This window comes from Scyliorhinus torazame, chromosome 16, assembly GCF_047496885.1.
Source record: "Scyliorhinus torazame isolate Kashiwa2021f chromosome 16, sScyTor2.1, whole genome shotgun sequence".
In the NCBI taxonomy this organism is placed as follows: Eukaryota; Metazoa; Chordata; class Chondrichthyes; order Carcharhiniformes; family Scyliorhinidae; genus Scyliorhinus; species Scyliorhinus torazame.
Window position 1 is genome coordinate 152,016,240 of NC_092722.1, and position 19,996 is coordinate 152,036,235.

General features: G+C 47.8%; 1 protein-coding gene and 1 long non-coding RNA gene across 11 annotated transcripts in view; one reads left to right on the forward strand and one right to left on the reverse strand.

Moving 5' to 3' along the window:
• Positions 1–6,917, forward strand: part of tex36 (testis expressed 36) — a 51,765-nt gene extending 44,848 nt beyond the window's left edge. For all 9 annotated transcript variants that reach the window (XM_072479230.1, XM_072479236.1, XM_072479229.1 and 6 more), the window contains 2 exons: positions 3,126–3,269; positions 6,281–6,917. In XM_072479230.1, the coding sequence (XP_072335331.1) occupies positions 3,126–3,269; positions 6,281–6,631 (495 nt within the window). In that variant the 3' untranslated portion in view covers positions 6,632–6,917. The remainder of the gene's footprint in view (positions 1–3,125; positions 3,270–6,280) is intronic.
• An 8,788-nt stretch (positions 6,918–15,705) lies between these two features.
• The window catches only part of LOC140393146 (uncharacterized), a 72,396-nt gene continuing 68,105 nt past the window's right edge, over positions 15,706–19,996 (reverse strand). For both annotated transcript variants that reach the window (XR_011935509.1, XR_011935508.1), the window contains exon 3: positions 15,706–15,865. This is a non-coding gene — a long non-coding RNA (uncharacterized lncRNA). The remainder of the gene's footprint in view (positions 15,866–19,996) is intronic.

Genomic DNA, 19,996 nt, shown 5'->3' on the forward strand with positions numbered 1-19,996 from the left:
AAGACAAGGAGCAATGCCATGGACGCAGGGGGAAGGGGGGGGGGGAAAGGGGGCAGAGAGTCTGAGACAGGCAAAGAGGGACATCACGGGGGGAGAAGGGGAACCCGCCACCCCCACTCATCCACCAAAAAAAATAGGGGGAAACCCCCCATATAAACCAAGGAGGATAGCAAAAGGGGTGGGAGAGGGGGATGGGGAGAGGTCAGGGGGTTAGGGAAAGGGGGCTGGGGTGGGTGCAGGGGGGGGGGGGAAGGACACGCCGAACTAGACGGCAGCAATCTGTAAATAAAGTAAAGTAAGACAAAAGCCTTTTTGCGTTACACTGTACAATAAATAGACACGAACGTCAATGTACATAATGTTGAAAATGCCAATAAAAAGATTTTGAAAAAAAAGGTGTATCTGAAGGGATATGGAACAGTCAAAATAAGAGACAATTCCTTAAAATAAGGACAGTTGATCACCCTCTACTCCATTTAAAGGAGTCAGGATCATTCTCGAAAACATTTTGTAAGAGTGAATAGCCTCGGAGGATTGAGCAAGTTGAATGATCTAGTCCATATGACTGAATTAAGTTCCTGAAGCCACAAAGCAAGCTGCCCGTTTGACAATGCTATCGACTTTTTTTTCATAAACAAGATTTTTCAGAGCCAATATACTAAGTTGGTCCTTACAATACACCAATTATTTCCATTATTGGTTAGCTTCTTACGCTGAGGACTCAGCTTCAATCCCGACTCCAGGTCACTGTCCGTGTGGAGTTTGCACATTCTCCCCGTGCCTGCGTGGGTCTCATCTGTCATGTGAGAGTACCTTTAAGAAATGGATGTTTAAGCAATGTACCTTTAAGAAATGGAGCTGATCATATTGCTGAAGTGATGTCAGAGGGTGGGGGAGCTGAGTTCACTTCTGCTTTTTGAGTTTCAGTTTTGAGAGCAGCTTGGAAGTATCTGTGTGTTTTGCTGTGAGCTGCATGAAGAAACACAGAGATGGTCTGTTGATTTCTGAAATCCAAAGACTATAAATATATTGAATGTAACCTAATGCGCTCCTATTTTTGAAGGTTTGAAGTCTTTTGGATGTTTAACGGAACAGTTTGAAGGATTATTTAGTGTTGTAGTCTTTTGGGGTTATCTTTGAAATAATGGGTGTTAAGATATTCAATGCTTGTTTTAAAAGGGTTAACTTAAGTTCATAGAATAAACATTGTTTTGTTTTAAAAAACACTTGTCCATTTATGCTGTATAACACCTGTAGAGTGCACCGTGTGCTCCCCACACCACAGTCTATTAAAAGTTGTGGATCAGTTGAACTCCATGCTACACCTTGGGGTTCTCTAAACTCTGACCCATAGCACACCCCCACAACCCTAAAAGATGTGCAGGCTAGGTGGATTGGCCACACTAAATTGCCTCTTAATTGGAAAGAAAATAATTGGGTATTTTTAAAAATGAAAGAAGAAAATTAAGAAAAAGGGAGAATCCAGACGGCGGAGAATTCATCCCTATATTCTCCTGCCAGAGCTGCATTGCACCAGTTTTATGATCCCCTTGCGGTCGTAAAGCAGAATGCAATTCAGTGTTCCACGGCATGCAATTTTGTGCATGGCGTGGAATACGACGGACCCAGGGAATCCACTATTGGGCCGCAAGCTTGAGCGGGCGACCAGATAACGAGGTCTCGCGGCTGCCAATCCCTCCACACATCACAAATCGGCTCCGCGGCCCCCACCCAGTGCACAGCAGCCCTCCCACCCCCAGATTGTCTGGGTGTCCCCCCCGACTCCCTGTAATAGGGGGACTCCCCATGGGGCCCCGGTAACAGGCCCCACCCCAAGGATCCTTGAAATAGGGGGCACCCACAGGGAGCCCTGTAATAGAGGCCCCTCGCAGGGACCCCTTTCATGGAGGATCTCCGCAGGGACCCCTATAATACAGCTACAATGCTTTCCACTACCCTGTCTGTACTGCTCTCTAGCTTCCCGCCTTTTCTAGTGGCGGGGGTCTGTGTGTGTGTGGGGAGGTTCCTTTAGGCAGGCGGTCCCTGTGACACAGTGGTTAGCACTGTTGCCTCACAACACCAGCAACCCTGGTTCAATTCCAACCTTGGGTAACTGTGGAATTTGCACATTCCCCCTGTGTCTGTGTGAGTCTCCTCCAGGTGCTCCGGTTTCCTCCCACAGTCCAAAGATGTGCAGGTTAGGTTGACCGTTAGTGACCAAGAAGTTTATTTTGGATTACGGGAATTTGGTGGGTTTGTGGGCCTAGATAGGGTGCTCCTTTGAAGGCTCGGTGTGGACTCGATGTCTGAATCATCTCCTTCTGCACTGTAGGGATTCTATGATTCTTTTACAGGGGTCCCTGTGTGATGTCCCCTATTACAGGGGTTCTGTAAGGAGTCCCCCTATTACAGGGGTCCCAGGGGGTGGGGGGGGGGGGGGGGTGGCGGGGGGAATGGGCAGGCAATGCATTGTGAAGGGGGGAAGAGTGAGGCACTGGGATGGGTTCAGATGGTCTCTACCAGCGTGGCACTGGCATGGTGTATCTCCCAGTTTGCCAAGGGTTAACCATTGCCCCCTTTGCCCACCGCGAGGTCCACCATGTCCGGTTCATGATTGCAGAGATGACATCTGCGCCCACGTGATTCCCACCTTTGAGGACTGGCGAATCACGAAATGCCGATCCCATTTGCATTTATTTACTTCCCCATGCCGGCGCGCATCGTGGACCTCGTTCACGCCGCCACCAAGGGGTCAGAGTGGGCGGCAGTCCTGATTTTCCTCCGACGCTCGATTCTCCGTCCCATTGGGGAATGCGTTCCAGGTATCCTGGGATGGAGAATCCTGCCCATTAACTTTGGCTCCAAAAAAAAAAGTTATCTAACTTTGTTTTTAAACCAGCAAAACAAATGATGATATTGAACCTCTACGATTTGAAACTGAGGATCTTGTATGGACACTACTGTTTTTACATTTAGTCTTATCTTGTATCAAAATAAAGCATTCATAATTTTGAACTGTCAGTTATAAAATCTTACTGAGTTTTGGAGTAAACCATACTCTTTTTCACGATTTGTATATTGAATATGTAGTTATCAAGAGAAGTCATGCATGTCTATTCTTTCAGTTTTACCATCCAAATAGTCAAGAATCTCAATTCTGTCGAATGCCTGAATCTACCAGAAACAATTGTAACACAAGACCAATACAGAACCTTTCTCCAAGCAAGTTAAATGATAAATTGCCATCATTGTATGATGCCCACGAGAAGGTAAGAGTGTGTAATAAACGAATGCAACATTTTTAACACCAAGGTCAACCTGTCCAAGCAATTATTTCTTTTGGATTAATAGGTGAACTTTACGCGGTGGTGGTGACCTCACTTCCTGTTTAAAAGTCAGGAGTGAGCCTGCCTCTGTTTAGCTGGGAAGCCCAGTCAACTTAACAACTGTTGGGTTGTAAATTGGCTAGTGCACAACTACTTTCCCCAACTGGGAGAAATTCCTGTTTCCGAGAGCTGCCGACCGATCCAATGACCGGCAAACCTCTCATCCCAGCTGTGCCACTAGGAGCGGGGGTCACTGATAAAAAGGTGCAATGATATGTCATCCTAAATATATCCTACCGATAGACGGTGGCCCGGATAGACAGTAATTTAATTGGGTCAAGGACAGGCAGCCTGAATGCCTCCCCTGCCAATAATAAAACACCAGCAGTGGATGGCACCTAATTTTAAGCTGCCCTGCTTGCCAGTCCACTCCAGGGGGGAATCAAAACTCCACGTAATGCTTATTTGTATCGCAGCACCATTTTCTGCAAGTGTTTTATTGCTAGCTATTGAAAGGGTCTGTAAAAAGATGTTTTACCCTGATGTAGTTATCGCTGCCTACTACTTATTGCATTATTTCCTAACATCAAGTTTATTGGTTGAGATTTGAATATAAAACTGATACAATTGATTTAATTCTGACAATAATTCTTTACCATTTGCAGTTCAGGGGCACGATTTCATACCCAAAAATCAAAGTCCCGTTTTAGGCACAAAGCAGGGTGTTTCTCAACGCCTGCAATTTTTTCTAAACTCAAGGGAATACACTGAGTTTATGGAATCTATCTGAAAAATTAATTTAATGACTGTGGTATCTCATGTGGAAAATCTGGGGCTGGATTCTCCGCCCCGCCACACCACATTTCTATTTTACCCTGCCGATGGGATGCTCATTGTGGGGCAGCCCCACGCCGTTGGGAAAGCCCCAGCTGCTGGCAATACGGAGCATTCCGCCGGCGGAGAATCCAACCCCTGAACTCTTCAAGGCCAATATATCTTACCTGAGATTTTGCGAGGATTTTCTGCCCCCCCACCGAGCCCTGTCGGGGAATTTCCGGTGGCTTAGGTGCTTGCCATTGGCCGTTTGGCGGGATCTTTTGGATCCAAAAAATGATCTTTTGGATCATTCAAGTCAATGACCATTTGTTACTCATCGGCCGTGCCAGTGAACTCACTGCAGGGGGTTGCTTTCAGCGCAAACGGATGACTTGATGGTGGGAAGGGCTGTATAATAAAGCCCTCTGTGCCCCAAACTGAATCTGGTATTCCAAATGGGATCCATCTCAGGCTCTATACAATTGAAGCATGAAATCCTCACTGTTTTAGTCCAGCCGCCTTGAGATCCCATTCCATTTGTCTTTTATAACATCTTCCAGCTCTTCAAGCCCCAAAGAAATGAGTCCCTCTGATTTCCTCCACATGTACATCCTTTTCCTTCTCCCCACCATTGCGTCTTAAGGCTTCTAGGCCTGACATTTCCTCCCCAAACCTCTGTCTCTTCACCTTCTGCAAGGTGCTTTTTGACGAAGCTTTTCATCATACTTCCTAATATCTCCCTAACATCCAGTTTTTGATTATGTCCCTGTGAAGCTTGGAACAATTTTTATTTTAAAAGTACTGTATGAATGTCCATTGTTGCTGTTTTTTGTTGATCATCCCAGTTACATGCTCAGGAAATTCCTTTAGGCATGCATCACGGGATTGTCAAGATTTCTCCCACAAAATGATTGATCCCTATTCCTCCCTGCACTCTTATTATTTGCTACCTTGCAATGGAAATGGAATAATTGCAAGATTACATTTTGTGTATTTTGTTGGATACTCAATGGATGCCAAATAGCCTGCATAATTGGTTACTTTATTGTAACCAATTAAGCAGTGTTTATTTGCTGTTCCTTCAATCAAGAAATGTTTATTAATTTCATAAATTCCTTTTAAGTTATTTACCCTTCTTTTTGAATGCCTACACTATGAGTGCAGGTTAAGTAACCAAACTGCTCCCAGGCTATTCACATTGTGACATAGCAGGTTATAAATAAGTGTACAAGATTACGTTCACTATTTGGGTTGCTCCTGCTCCCTTCCAGTGTTCCAGCCAGAATCAGTGGTGGGATTCCCCGACCCCTCGCTGGAAAGGCGCCGGCGGGATTCGTATTTTATTTTTTACTGCCGCTCGGCCCATTCGGGTCGGAGAATCGTCGGCAGGCTGGGCGAATTGCACCACGCCACCCTGACGCAGGGACGCGATTCTCCGCTGACACCGTTGGGGCCGGCATGATTGGCACGGCGCGGTCGGGAACCCGCTCTGCGCAGCCCCCCAGCGATTCTCCGGCCGAATGGGCCGAGCGGCAGTAAAAAAAAAAAATACGAATCCCGCCGGCGCCTTTCCATCCTGCTCTGAGCCGGCGGGACCTTGGCGTTGAAGGGTCCGGGGGCGGCCTGTGGGGGGGAGGGGTTTCCGACCCCGGGGAAGCCTACGATGTGGCCTGGCCCGCGATCGGGACACACCGATCGGCGTGCCGACCTCTCTGTCTCCCGGCCTCCTTTCGTACGCGCCGGCGCCTGTACTCATGCGCCATGTTGGGTCAGGGCCGGCGCGGACAAGGAAGACACCGCGCATGCGCGAAAATCTCGCCGCTGGGACTGTGCATGCACGGGTTCGCGCCGGACCCACTGCGCATGCGTGCATCCCCCGGTGCCCATTCCATGGCCGGATCATCAGCTGGAGTGGAATGAACCGCTCCAGCGCCCTGCTGGCCGGCTGTAGGGGCCAGAATTGCTGATCCTGGGGCCGTGTTGACGCCATCGCGAAACGCGACGGCGTTTCCGACGGCGTCCACACTTAGCCTCAGGATCAGAGAATCGCGCCCAGAATGTACTAAAATAATGAATTTGTTGCTGTTTGTCTAGATAACTTTCTGCTTTTGAATTTTGTGTTATGTTGTCTTTTATAGGGCCTGGGGCGGGAGAAACGCAATATAACAAAACAGACTGAGCATACCATTGAGCTGTGGGACCATGGGAACCCACGTGAGATGAGTGGTAGATTTGGTTTTACCACATATCAGACATCTTACCAGGGTAACCAGGAGACGGAACGCCCTTTCTGCAGACGTTTCCCCAAAATTCCTAGCAAGAATTCGCAAAATGCTCATGCTCAGAACCCGACTGACATTTTGTGGTTTGGGAAAAACAGTTCCGTGTACAGAACTCCACTAGAGATTTTAGGTGTTACTCAACATCCTCTTCATCCTTCTAGCAAAAAGTCCCATCATGCAAAACCTTTCCGAAATAATTGCACATAGCATAGATTTCAACTAGTATTTCTTTGATTTTTATATATTGACATATTAATGGGAATAAAAGTAAATAGATATGTCAGCAAAAATGTATTACAGAAAGTATACATTCTACGCATAACTTCTGGACATGCAGATTTTAATTTTCTGTTGATTTTCCAGTTGCAATGGTTCCATACAAGCAGTGCAGGCTCCTCACCTATAATGTTCCCACAGTCCCCTCTTGTGCAAACATTCCTCTTGCCACTTTCAAGCAACATACAATATCTGCAATAAACAATATTAAAGATCACCATTCAGCTCCTCGTTTATTTTCACAACAAATGGTTCACAACATGAACCACATATGATTAGGAAAAATATGAAATAAAATGACTGAAAATATTGTCAAGTTTTCAATAAAACCTCATCTCCACGTGGATATAGAAGTCTACAAAACAAAATTGATCGAAGTGGACTAAAAATTAAATAACAGAAAAGCATGGATATTTCAGGACAACACAAAACCTTAACCAGGACGCTGTGTGTGTGGTTTGGATTGTAACTCACTGAAAAATGTAATATGAGCTGCAGGAATCCAATATAGTCTTCAAAATTGTACATGTGTCATTTAAGCCTGTATGAATCACATTTTTAAAAATATTTTTATGAAAGATTTTCCAATTTTACAATGACTGAATTGCAACAAAATATCCCCTATATTAAATGATATACAAAACCCACATAACAAAAACCCCGACCAACCATACCCACCCATCACCAAGGTTAAAAACTACAATCAACCAAACAACCCCAGACCCCCCCCGCACCCCACCTCCTCCCACTAACTGACGGTGACTAATCCTTAAAGTAGGTAATGAATGGCTGCCATCTCCAGTAGAAGCCTTCAACTGACCCCATGACGATGTACTTGACTTTCTCCAGGTACAAGAATTCTATTAGGTCCCAAACCAAACCGAGGCGCTGGGTGGAGAAGAGGACCTTCACCCCAGCAGAACCCGCCTCTGGACCATCAGCGAGGCAAAGTCAAGGACATCTGCCTTCATGCCTGTCTGCAGCCCAGTGGAGGCCGATACCCTAAAAATGGCCTGCAAAGGACAATGCTCCATCTCAATATTCAGAATCGCTGACATGGTGTTCAAGGAGACTCAAAACCTTACTAATTTGGGCCATGTGTGTGATTGGCCGGCCCCCAGCACATCGCACGCACCTGTCCTGTACATCCGGAAACAAAACACATCCTAGTTTTTGTCAGGTGCACTCTGTGCAACCTTAAGCTGGATCAAACCAAGCAGCCTACATGAAGACATGGCATTCAGCCTGCGAAGGGCTTCACTCCACACCTCACCCCAGTTCCGTCTCTTACTTCTCCTTCACTTGATCCGCCAAATCAGTCCTCAGACGCAATTCGCCCATAAATACGAGATCTGCACCACTCTTCAGGCACAGCAATGCCTCAGGAAATGTTGGGTTGGCCAGCCACACAAAATTCCTTACATGGAGGTACCTGAATGACTTCGCGCCCCCTCCCCCAGCTCAAACTTTGCTTCAATTCCTCCAAGCTGGCAAAACATCCTTCTATAAACAGATCCCCGAATCTCTCCAGCCCCTTCCCTTTCCACACCACGAATGTTGCGTCCAATCTCGACGGCTCAAATAAAAGATTGGCACGGATAGGGGCCAGCGTCTACTCGGCTTTAAGCTTAAAATGCTGTCTAAATTGTCCCCATATCATAAGACCATAAGACATAAGAGCACAATTAGGCCACTCGGCCCATCAAGTCTGCTCCACCATTCAATCATGGCTGATATTTTTCTCATCCCCATTCTGCCTTCTCCCCATAACCCCTGATCCCCTTATTGATCAAGAACCTATCTATCTCTGTCTTAAGGACACTCAGTGATTTGGCCTCCACAGCCTTCTGCAGTGGTTTTAAAGGATCGTCCCTTTAGTCTGAGATTATGTCCTCTGCTTCTAGTTTTTCCTAGATTCTCCACTCCCGCGGCAGTTGGGAGAATTGCGTGGGCCGCCAAAATTTCCCGGGACGCCGGTCCAACGCCCTCCCGCGATTCTCCCAAGCGGCGGGAACGGCCCCGTCGAGTTCCGCGGGCCGCAGGCCGGAGAATCGCTGGAGACACCCAAAATGGCGATTCTCCGGCACCCCCGCTATTCTCAGGCCCGGATTGGCCGAGCGGCCAGGCCAAAACGGCGGGTTCCCGCCAACGCCGTCCACACCTGGTCGCTGCTGTCGGGAACAGCGCGCGAACGCTGGAGGGGCGGCCTGCAGGGGGGCGAGGGGGGATCCTGCACCTGGGGGTACTTCAAATGTGGGGTGGCCCGCGATCGGTACCCACCGATCGTTGGGCCATCCTCTCTGAAGGAGGACCTCCTTCCTTCTGCGGCCCCGCAAGATCCGTCCGCCATCTTCTTGCGGGGCGGACCTAGAGAGGACGGCAACCACGCATGCGCGGGTTGGCGCCAGCCAATGCGCGGCTGATGCCAGTTATGCGGCGCCGGCTGCGTCATCTATGCGGCGCCGCCTTTACGCGGGCGGCAAGGCCTGGCGCGTGTAGATGACGCGGCCCCGATCCTAGCCCATTGTCAGGGCCTGAATCGATCGGGATCGGCGCCGTTTCGCGCCGTTGTGAACCTCGATGGCGTTCACAACGGCGCGGCCACTTCGGCGCAGGAGTGGAGAATCCCGCCCCCTGTGTTTCAATAAGATCCCCCCTCATCCTTCTAAACTGCAATGAGTACAGACCCAGAGTCATAAACCATTCCTCATATGACAAGCTCTTCATTCCAGGGATCATTCTTGTGAACTTCCTCTGGACCCTTTCCAAGGCCAGCACATCCTTCCTTAGATACGGGCCCAAAACTGCTCACAATACTCCAGATGGGGTCTGACCTGAGCCTTATATAGCTTCAGAAGTCTTGTATTCCCTGGTCTTGTATTCTAGCACTCTCGACATGAATGCTAACATTACATTTGCCTTCCTAACTGCCGACTGAACCTGCACGTTAACCTTAAGAGAATCATGAACAAGGACTCCCAAGTCCCTTTGTGCTTCTGATTTCCTAAGAATTTCCCCATTTAGAATGTAGTCTATTGCCGCCATTTCTCCTTCCAAAGTGCATAACCTCACATTTTTCCACATTGTTTTCCACCTGCCACTTTTTGCCCACTCTCCTAGCCTGTCCAAGTCTTTCTGCAGCCCGCCTGCTTCCTCAATACTACCTGTCCATCTACAGATCTTTGTATCATCTGCAAACTTAGCAACAGTGCCTTCAGTTCCTTCTTCCAGATCATTAATTTATATTGTGAAATGCTGTGGTCCAAGAACCAACCCCTGAGGCACACCACTAGTCACTGGCTGCCATCCTGAAAAAGGCCCCTTTATCCCCACTCTCTGCCTTCTGCCAGTCAGCCAATCCTCTATCCTCTAGCCAGGATCTTACCCTTAACACCATGGGTTCTTAACTTATTTAACAGTCTCCTATGTGGCACCTTGTCAAAGGCCTTCTGGAAATCTAAATAAATCACGTCCATTGGCTCTCCTTTGTCGAACTTCCTTGTTACTTCTAAGAACTCTAACAAATTTGTCAGACATGTCCTCCTCTTGACGAAGCCGTACTGACTCAGCCCTATTTTATCATGCACTTCCAAGTACTCCGCGATTTCATCTTTAATAATGGACTCTAGGGCAACATGGTCGCGCAGTGGTTAGCACTGCTACCTCGCGGCGCCGAGGTCCCAGGTTCGATCCCAGCTCTGGGTCACTGCCCGTGTGGAGTTTGCACATTCTCCCCGTGTTTGCGTGGGTTTCACCCCCACAACCCAAAGATGTGCAGGGTAGGTTAATTGGCCACATTAAATTGCCACTTAATTGGAAAAAAAGAATTGGGTACTCTAAATTTATATTAAAAAATATAATGGACTCTAAAATCTTACCAATGACTGAAGTCAGGCTAACAGCCTATAATTTCCCGGTGTCTGCCTCCCTCCCTTCTTAAACAGCGGTGTTACATTAGCTACTTTCCAGTCCTCTGGGACCCTTCCTGCCTCCAGTGATTCCTGAAACGTCACCACCAATGCCTCCATAATCTCCTCAGCTATCTCTTTTCGAACCCTGGGGTGTAGTCCATCCGGTCCAGGTGATTTATCCACCTTCAGACTTTTCAGTTTCCCCAGAGCCTTCTCCTTAATGATGGTCACTGCACTCACCTCCAACCCTGATTCTCCTGGAACTCTGGCATCCCACTGGTGTCTTCCCGTGTGAAGACTGATGTAAAGTAACTATTCAGTTCCTCTCTCATTTCTTTGTTTCCTATTATTACTCAAAGTAGCTACGACCACCGGGTTCAAGGAGTACCTAGCCGGAGAAAATGGGCTGTCACCAATGCACCCAGGCTAGTACCCCTCCACAACCTTTCCTCCATCTGTCCCGTAGGGAATCTGGGTCACTGCACCAATGCACCTTCTCAACATTGGCCGCCTAATACTAATAAAGAAAATTCGGCAATGATATGCCCCCTGACTGCCTATCTCTTTGAAGAACTACGCCACGAATCTTCGAAGCCCGCCTATACAAAAGATGAAATCAAGCTATTGACCCTCCCAGAAAAAACTTAAGGGAGGAAAATAGGAAGACATTGAAATAAAAACAAAAACCTAGGAAGAATACTCATGTTAGGGCGGCATGGTGGCGCAGTGGTTAGCACTGCTGCCTCATGGCGTCGAGGCACCAGGTTCAATCCCGGCTCTGGGTCACTGTCTGTGTGGAGTTTGCACATTCTCCTTGTGTCTGCGTGGGTTTCGCCCCCACAATCCAAAAATGTGCAGGGTAGGTGGATTGGCCACGCTAAATTGCCCCTTAATTGGAGAAAAAAATAATTGGGTACTCTGAATTTATATTTTAAAAAATAGTTTGAGCTAGCAAACAGGAGAGAGGTGGGGAGGGGCTGTTGGACCTGAGGTCTCTGAGGCAAAGGGGATGAATCCCAGAGCCTCAGTTACTTCAGAAATCTGCACATTAGAGTCAGGCTTACTGCCTCGCTCTAATTTGCAGATTTGCCAAAACGTTACATCGCAACATCTCGCAAGATCGCGTTGGATCTCGCGAGGCGTGGCAAGCTGGGTAGATCCTGGGCGTGGAGTCTGCGCCGCAGCGAGTTGCTTTTCCCGTGCAACATGTCCATTGGATCGCACTCATACAAAATACAGAATACAAAATACCCCCAAAGCCGTTCCCATAAACAATCATAACAAGTCCACGCAGAGCCCATTTAATTCAATCCAGTCTATGCTCTGTAAAAAATGCCTCTGCCTCCTCTGAAGTATCAAAGTAATGGCCCTTTGACCCAAAGGTAACCCGCAGCCTCACAGGGTACATTACTACAAACTTCATTCCACTCTTGTATAACTCCGCTTTAGCCTTATTAACGGCCGCCCGCTTCTTTGCCAGCTACGCACTGAGATCCTATATTCTAATATGGCTTCCCATCTCAGATCTCCTTGGCCCACTTTGGTCCCGCTCCTTGTCCTAGAAGCTGTGGAATCAGGCTATATTCGCCCGAGGCTTCTGCCTATGTTCTCAATAGCCCTATCCACCTTTGCAGGGGATGGCACTACCCCCTCCTCCACCATCTTACAAACATCTGCGAAACGTACGCAGTTGGATTCAGGCCCTCCAAGCTCTCCGGCACCCATGGACCCTGAGATTTTGTCGTCTCGACCCATTCTCTAGGTCATCTACCTTTGCCCTCAGATTCTTATTCTGACTTCCGGTGACGGCGGGCGGGAGGCGGCCGCACAATGGAGGGCTCCCGTTCGGGAACGGCATTTTCGGGGCTTTAAGCCTGGTCCCAGGGTCCACGGAGGCGGCAGAAGCAGGGAGAAGGCACGGAGGAGGCACAGTGAAGACACAGGAGGAAAAGAAAAACAAAGAAAAATGTCGAGGGTGAGCAAGAAAACGGCCGAAAAAAACCCAGCTGAAGGTCCGTCGGGAAGTGGACAGGTCACGCGGGGTCACCAAGGAAAATGGAGACTGGAGCACCAGGGAAGGCCGCACTGCTTACGGCTGAAGAAATAACTAAGTCGATGGCTGCGGAATTTGGAAAGCAGTTGGCGCAGATTGCGAAATGCATGGAGACGGTGAGGAAGCTGGGGCGAAATTCTCCCCCAACGGCGGGATGCCCGCCGACTGGTGCCAAAGCCGGCGCCAATCAGACGGGCATCGCGCCGGCCCAAAGGTGCGGAAGGCTCCGCATCTTTGGCGGCCTAGCCCCAACATTGAGGGGCTAGGCCGACGCCGGAGGGATTTCCGCCCCGCCAGCTGGCGGAAATGGCGTTTGTTTCCCCGCCAGCTGGCGCGGAAATGCGGCGCATGCGCGGGAGCGTCCGCGGCCGCTGTCAGTTTCCCAGCGCATGCGCGGGAGCGTCAGCGGCCGCTGTCAGTTTCCCGCGCATGCGCAGTGGGGAGAGTCTCTTCCGCCTCCGCCATGGTGGAGGCCGTGGCGGAGGCGGAAGGGAAAGAGTGCCCCCGCGGCACAGGCCCGCCCGCGGATCGGTGGGCCCTGATCGCGGGCCAGGCCACTGTGGGGGCACCCCCCCGGGGTCAGATCACCCCCCCCCAGGACCCCGGAGCCCGCCCACGCCGCCTGGTCCCGCCGGTAAATACCAGGTTTGATTTACGTCGGCGGGACAGGCAATTCCTGGGCGGGACTTCGGCCCATCCGGGCCGGAGAATCCAGCGGGGGGTCCCGCCAACCGGCGCGGCCGGATTCCCGCCACCGCCCAATCTCCGGGAGCGGAGACTTCGGCGGGGGCAGGGGCGGGATTCACGGCGGCCAACGGCCATTCTCCGACCCGGCGGGGGGTCGGAGAATGACGCCCGAGATGAGGGAGGTTTTGAGTGTGCTGGTGGAGGAGGCGATTTCCCCGGTGATGACGTCGGTGGCGAGCGCAGTGGCGGAGGTGCGAGAGCAAGGGGAGGCGCTGAAGGAAGTGGAGGAGACGTTATTGCAGCACGGTGATCAACTTGCCTCGATGGGGAAAGAGATGCGGAAGGTGATGGACACTAACAAGGATCTGCGAGGAAAAATGGAAGACCTGGAAAACAGATCCAGGCGACAGAATTTGAGGATTGTGGGGCTGCCCGAAGGAGTTGAAGGACCGAAGCCGACTGAGTATTTTGCCGCAATGCTGGCAAAACTATTGGGGGAGGGGGAGGATCCCTCCCGATATGAACTGGATTGGGCTCATCGGGCGTGGAGGCCTGTACCAAAGGCAAGTGAGCCGCCAAGGGCAGTGACTCTGTGCTTCCGTACGTACAGTGTGAAGAGAAGGTCCTGAGCTGGGCCAAGCAGAAGCGGGTGGTGCAGTGGGCTGGAGCTGGTATACGTGTATACCAGGACTTTACGATGGAGCTGGCAACGAGGCGGGCTGCCTTCAACCGGGGAAGAGGGTACTGTACATTAGCAAGGTGCGGTGCGGCATTGTATATCCAGCGAAGCTGAGGGTGACTTACAAGCTCAGGGACTTTTATTTTGGAACGGCGGAAGCAGTGGAGGAGTTTGCGAAAGCAGAAGGACTGTGGCAGAACTGACAAATTGAGGAATGGCCATGTGCCGATGTAACCTCATGACTGTATTTTCTTCTTTTTTGTATCACTGCGTGCCGGTGTAGAGACTAAAGGAGCCAATGTGGTATATATTTGGACAAGGGAAGGGATGGGACTTTCACTCAAAATGAGGGCTCTTTGGGGTGTAGGTGGATATGCGGGGGGTGTGTGCTAAAAGGGGGATCTTTGGGCTTTCCTAGGGCCGGGCAAGGGGGAAAGGGACCCGGGCAGGGGCCTCCACGCTGGCCGGTTTAAGCCGGCCAGTGAACGGGAGTGAGGTGGGGGGAGGGGCTGCGGCCATCGGAGCCTGGCAGAACAGGGTCCGAGTGGTCTAGCCGGGGTGGAAAGTTGGGGGAAGGAACCGAGGTTGGGAGGAGGAGTTTTACAAGAGGCAGTGGACGGGAGGAGCTGGAGACCTGGGGTGGGTGGGTGGGTGGGGGGGGGAGCTGTGTAAGATTAAGGGTGACTACAGGTAATCCCTGATTCCTTTTTGTCATTTGTTTATGGAGGGTTGAGGTTTGGGGGTTGGTGGGTAGATGGGATCGTTGTTATTATGGGGACTGACATATCTTACTGATTATTGTTTATTGTTGATGGATGTAAATGTGGGAGAAAATGTGAAAAAGGAGGAGAATTTTTGAAAAATCTTTTTTAAAAAAGATTCTTATTTTCTGCCACCACCGAGATCTCAGCCTCCAACTAGGTAATTTGATCGCTTTATCTTGACAAAGCGTCCTCCACCACTTTGAGCACCTCACCATGTTCCTTTACAGCCTTCAAAGTCCTGTCCAACTTCTGACAAACGGGACCCTGCGCCACAAACATCTCCCTGCATTGCCTCTTGAAATGCTTCTCAAATGTTTTTTCGAACTCCCGTTAACGTATCTGCCGTGATTGGGCAGCCCCAGTTGTCTGACCCACCACCGCCATCTTCCCTGCTGAGGCTCGATGCAACGCCTCCGAGTCAGTTGAAGAATTTCTAGCTGCAGATTCCTTAATTATGGTCCTTTTTGATATACTTCTCCTCTAGGACATACTTCTCCTTTTCTTATAGAAAGAGATTGTCCACCAAAAGCCGCAGGAACCTGCCAAAAAGGGCCAAAAAAACAAATGCCTTGGCGGGAGCTACCTAGTGCATGACCTCCTACAAACCGCCACCAGAAGTCCCGAATTACATTAAAAAATTTTTTTTTTAAATTTAGAGTAGCAAATTATTTTTTTTCCAATTAAGAGACAGTTTAGCATGGCCAAATCCACCTAACCAGCACATCTTTGGGCTGTGGGGGTGAAACCCACGTAGACATGGGGAGAATGTGCAAACTCCACATGGACAGTGACACAGGGCTGGGATTCAAACCCGGGTCCTCAATGCCGCAGTCCCAGTGCTAACCACTGCGCCACATGCCGCCTTACATTTTAAAATATGACGCAAGACTTGAATTTCAAATTTTATGGCTGAAATTTCCAATTTCATGAAGTATTTCACATGAACATTACATGTACATTGTATTGGTCGCGGAATTCATTTGCATAGCACTATTACATGGAAGGCATCACTGGCTGCGTCCCACATTTGGAGGAGCTGGAGTGGAGCATGCAGTCTCACATTGCGTCCACCTGCAATTAAAAGAGAGATCATTATATAATAATATTCTTTATTACATCATTGACGTCAAAGGTCTGATACAATGTACAAAAACTATAACTAGAAAACATTATTCACGCCTGAAATAGCAAGCATTAGGAATGAAGATGATCCGTTAAAAACTATAAACAGACAATTAGTGATATTTCAAAATTTGAAAACCGAATTAGTTAAATGAAATACAATAGAAATTGCAGGGCAGCTGATGAGTTGAAGCCGTAGTATCTGAGAGCTGGTGGACACCAGTGTGATCCATAGGAAGCACATCCACAGGAAGTGCCTGTAGCTCAAAGAATTTCAGCTCAGAGTTGATGAACTGGGATATGAGTTTCAAACACTATGATACATCACGTAGGCAACAAGTTACCTGCATACAATAACCGGGATTTTCCTGTCCTTCCTGTGCTGATTCCTGCCATGGTGGGACTGGTGTTCCTGCCATGGGCGGAACGGTAAATTTGGAGAGCGTGGGCTGGGTTCTCCGTCAGCGGGATCTGCCATTTCAGCAGCTGCCACCTCAATGCCTGCAGATTTCTCAACGGCGTGGGAAACCCCATTGGTTCGCTGCCAGGATGGAGGGCCCTGTTGCCGACGGGGGCACACTTTTGGATCCTTTTTCGGATGCGGCGGGATGGAAAATCCCACCCTGTGACTTTGGAAAATCGTACCATTATTTCAGGTGGCATTTGCACCGCTTGGGTTAAGTACTTCAAGTTTCAGTGGTCAGAGACAGGATGGCGTGACGATGAGAGAGACAGCTATGGGGATCCAGAAGGTAGCACTGCAGGAGCCTCAGCTTGCACTTGTCCAACAGGTTGCAGCCTGTGTGGATGACAGTCGGCTCTGCAGGGAGGATGGGTAAACTGACCACAGAAGTACAAGTACTGATGAACAGTGGGAGAAAAGACATTTCATAACTCAACAAGGGTATATTCCATTGAGAAATAAATGCTTTATAAGTAGGATAAACTATCTGCGGCTAACTAAGGAAATTAAAGATGTTATCAGATTGAAACAAAGATTAATGTTGCACCAGAATATTGAGACATCCTTAGAAATCAGTAAAGGATGTCTTAACAAAAAGTTGAAGGAAAAAATAGACTATAAGAGTAAGCTAGCAAGAAATATAACAGACAGAGCTTCTACACTATATGAAAAAAGGGATGAAATGGAAGTAAATCTTGGTCCCTTAGAGGATAAGGTTGGGGAATTAATAACGGGAAACAAAGAAATGGCAAAGACTTTGAACAAATATTTTGTATTTGGCTTCACAGTAGAATTCACAAACTAAAAGCATCTTAGTAATATATTAAATCAAGTGGCAAAAGGGCGAGAGGAATTTAAACAATTATGATCACTGGATAAAAGGTACTGGGAAAACTAATAGGACTACAGACTGACAAGTCTCCAAGATCTGATGGCCTGCATCCTAAGGTCTGAAAAGAAGTGGCTGCAGAGATAGAGGAAGCATTGGTTGCCATTTTCCAAATTTCCTAGATTCTGTAATGGTCCCAACAGATTGGAAAGCCGCAAATGTGACATCCTTTTTCAAGAATAAAGGAGAGAGACAGAACGCATGAACTACAGACCAATTAGCCTAACATCTGTCATTGGGAAAGTGCTGTAATCCATTATTAAGGAAATAGTAACAGAACATTTAGAAAATAATATTACTATCAAGCAGCCAATATGGTTATATGAAAGGAAAACTATGTTTGTCAAATTTATCAGAGTTGTTTGAGGATGCAACAAACCGGGTGGATAGGAAGTAATAACAGGATATTTCGAAGATCGTAATACAATCAAGCAGTCAACATGGTTCTGTGAAAGTCTGTGAAAATAAAATTGTGTTTCCCAAATTTAGCACAGTTGTCTTGAGGATGTAACAAGCAGGGTGAAGAACCAATTGACATGTATCCAAATTTCCAAAATGCATTTAATGAGGTGTCACGTATAAGGTGACAACAGAAGATAGAGTTAATGGTATTGGGGAAAGTATATTGGCCTGGATTAAAGGATTGGCTAACTAGCAGAAAAGACATTTGGGATAAATGGGTCATTTTCAGGTTGGCAAACTGTAACTAGTGATGTGCGCAGCAATCAGTGCTGAGGCATCAACAATTTACAAAACACAGGTAGAATCCACAGTAGAATAACCACTTCCACAGGGCAGCACCTTAGCAATTGTTGTAATCTACCGGGACACAGGTTGCTGGACTGCTGCGAGAGCCTATATGCCATGTGTCACGAGGTTGAATAAATTAAAGATTTAATAATGGAATACAGTAAAGATTAAAGAAGTTTGGATGAAATAAAGTTTGAAGAATGGGATGGAAGAGGAGTTGATAAGAGTGCAGCTGTCTGAAACGGGGGTTAAGGCTGCAGAAGAGACAAGTTTAAGGTGAAGACTTGAGGATACAGTTCACATGTATGTGCTAAAAACCTAGTTCTAAAGTGGATATATGGTATATCAGTAGCTATGTAGATCTGTACTGGCAGGAGAGCTGGAAAGGAGAAATAGATGCTGCTGGTAAAGCAGTTATGATCACAGCCACGTCCAACTGGAAAGCGGAACTCTCCCAAACAGCAGAATTCTAGCTAAAAGCTGCTGATTTGAAAATCTCAGAGAAACACGATGCTGAGTAAAGAAGGTTTCCTTAACATAAAGACAACTCGTGGGTCGTAACTATTTGCTGAATTTAGCTGAGTTATGCTGCATAGGATGATTGTTTTGGAACATTTCTCAGAGTTCAGGGACATAACTAGATGCAAACAGATTAATTCCAGAATATAATTGCACGTGTGTGTGTAGCCACTGTTGTAATTAAGTGTTACCTATGTTTTGTATTGTCACCTTTCTTGTTGTGCATTTTACCTGTTAATAAAGCTTCTTTTATTTGAGTAGTTACAACACTGGATCGTTCCCTCACTGGTTTGCATATCTGTCCTCAGATTATACCAAATTGAAAACACACTGTGATGAACTGGCATTCCAGGTTATCTTTCTGGGATTTGGGCTACCCTCGCATCTAGCATTAGTGAGTTCCTTAGCACCTGACACAAATAGAGATCTGCATCCATGATGGCATTTACCCAGGTGGCAGTAGTCTGAGCCTGCATGCCAGTCGGCAGGAATCTCTGGACTTCTGTATGAACTTTAATTGCAGCACTGATGGTTGGGAGGACTGCAGTGGAAGCTAATGCAGCTGCCAGCAGACACTCATGCCATCATAATTCAGTTCAGCAATGATTACATGAAAGTGCCCACTTCTTCCACAGTGGTATGGGTGGACCCCAAGTTATGTGAAATACCTTGTGCCACAGTGGAGCTGGCCACCTCCATGCTTCTAAACAGCGATTGCAGGCTATCAAAATTCTATATAATTAGCACTAGAATTTTTTCTTTCTACGTCCACTGAGAGAAGAAGCAAGCAAGTCCAAAGAAAGGATCTCAGATATTGTGATGTTACTTCTAGGGCTACACCTTTTGTAGATTTTCTTTATATTTCTGAAGTTTCATTTCATTTTTATTTGTTTGTGGGATGTGAGCATCAGGAACAAGGCCAGCATTAATTTCTTATCTATACTGCTGATGAGATGATAGTGGTCAGCCTCTTTCTTGAACCGTTGCAGTCCATGCGCAGGTACACCCACGGTGCTTTTCAGAAGGAAGTTCCGAAATTTTGACCCAACAACAGCGAAGGAACAGCGTTTCCAAGTCAGGAAGGTATGTGACTTGAGGGAAACCTGCACGCGTTGATGTTTCCATGAGTCTGCCGTCCTTGTTTTAAGGATAGAGGTTGTGGCGTTCGGAAGGTGCTGTTGAATGAGCCTTAGTAAACTGCTGTAGTGATCTTACTGCACACTGGAGGTGGAGGAATGGTCATTTAACATGGGGATTGGGGTTGCAAATCAAGTGGATAATGTCGAGCTTCTTGAATGTTGGTGGAGCTGCACTCATCCAGGCAAGTGGGGAGAATTTCAAAACAGTCCTAACTGGTGCCTTGTAGATGGTGGAATGTCTCTGGGAAATCAGGAGATCATAGAACATAGAATATACAATGCAGAAGGAGGCCATTCGGTCCATCGAGTCTGCACCGACC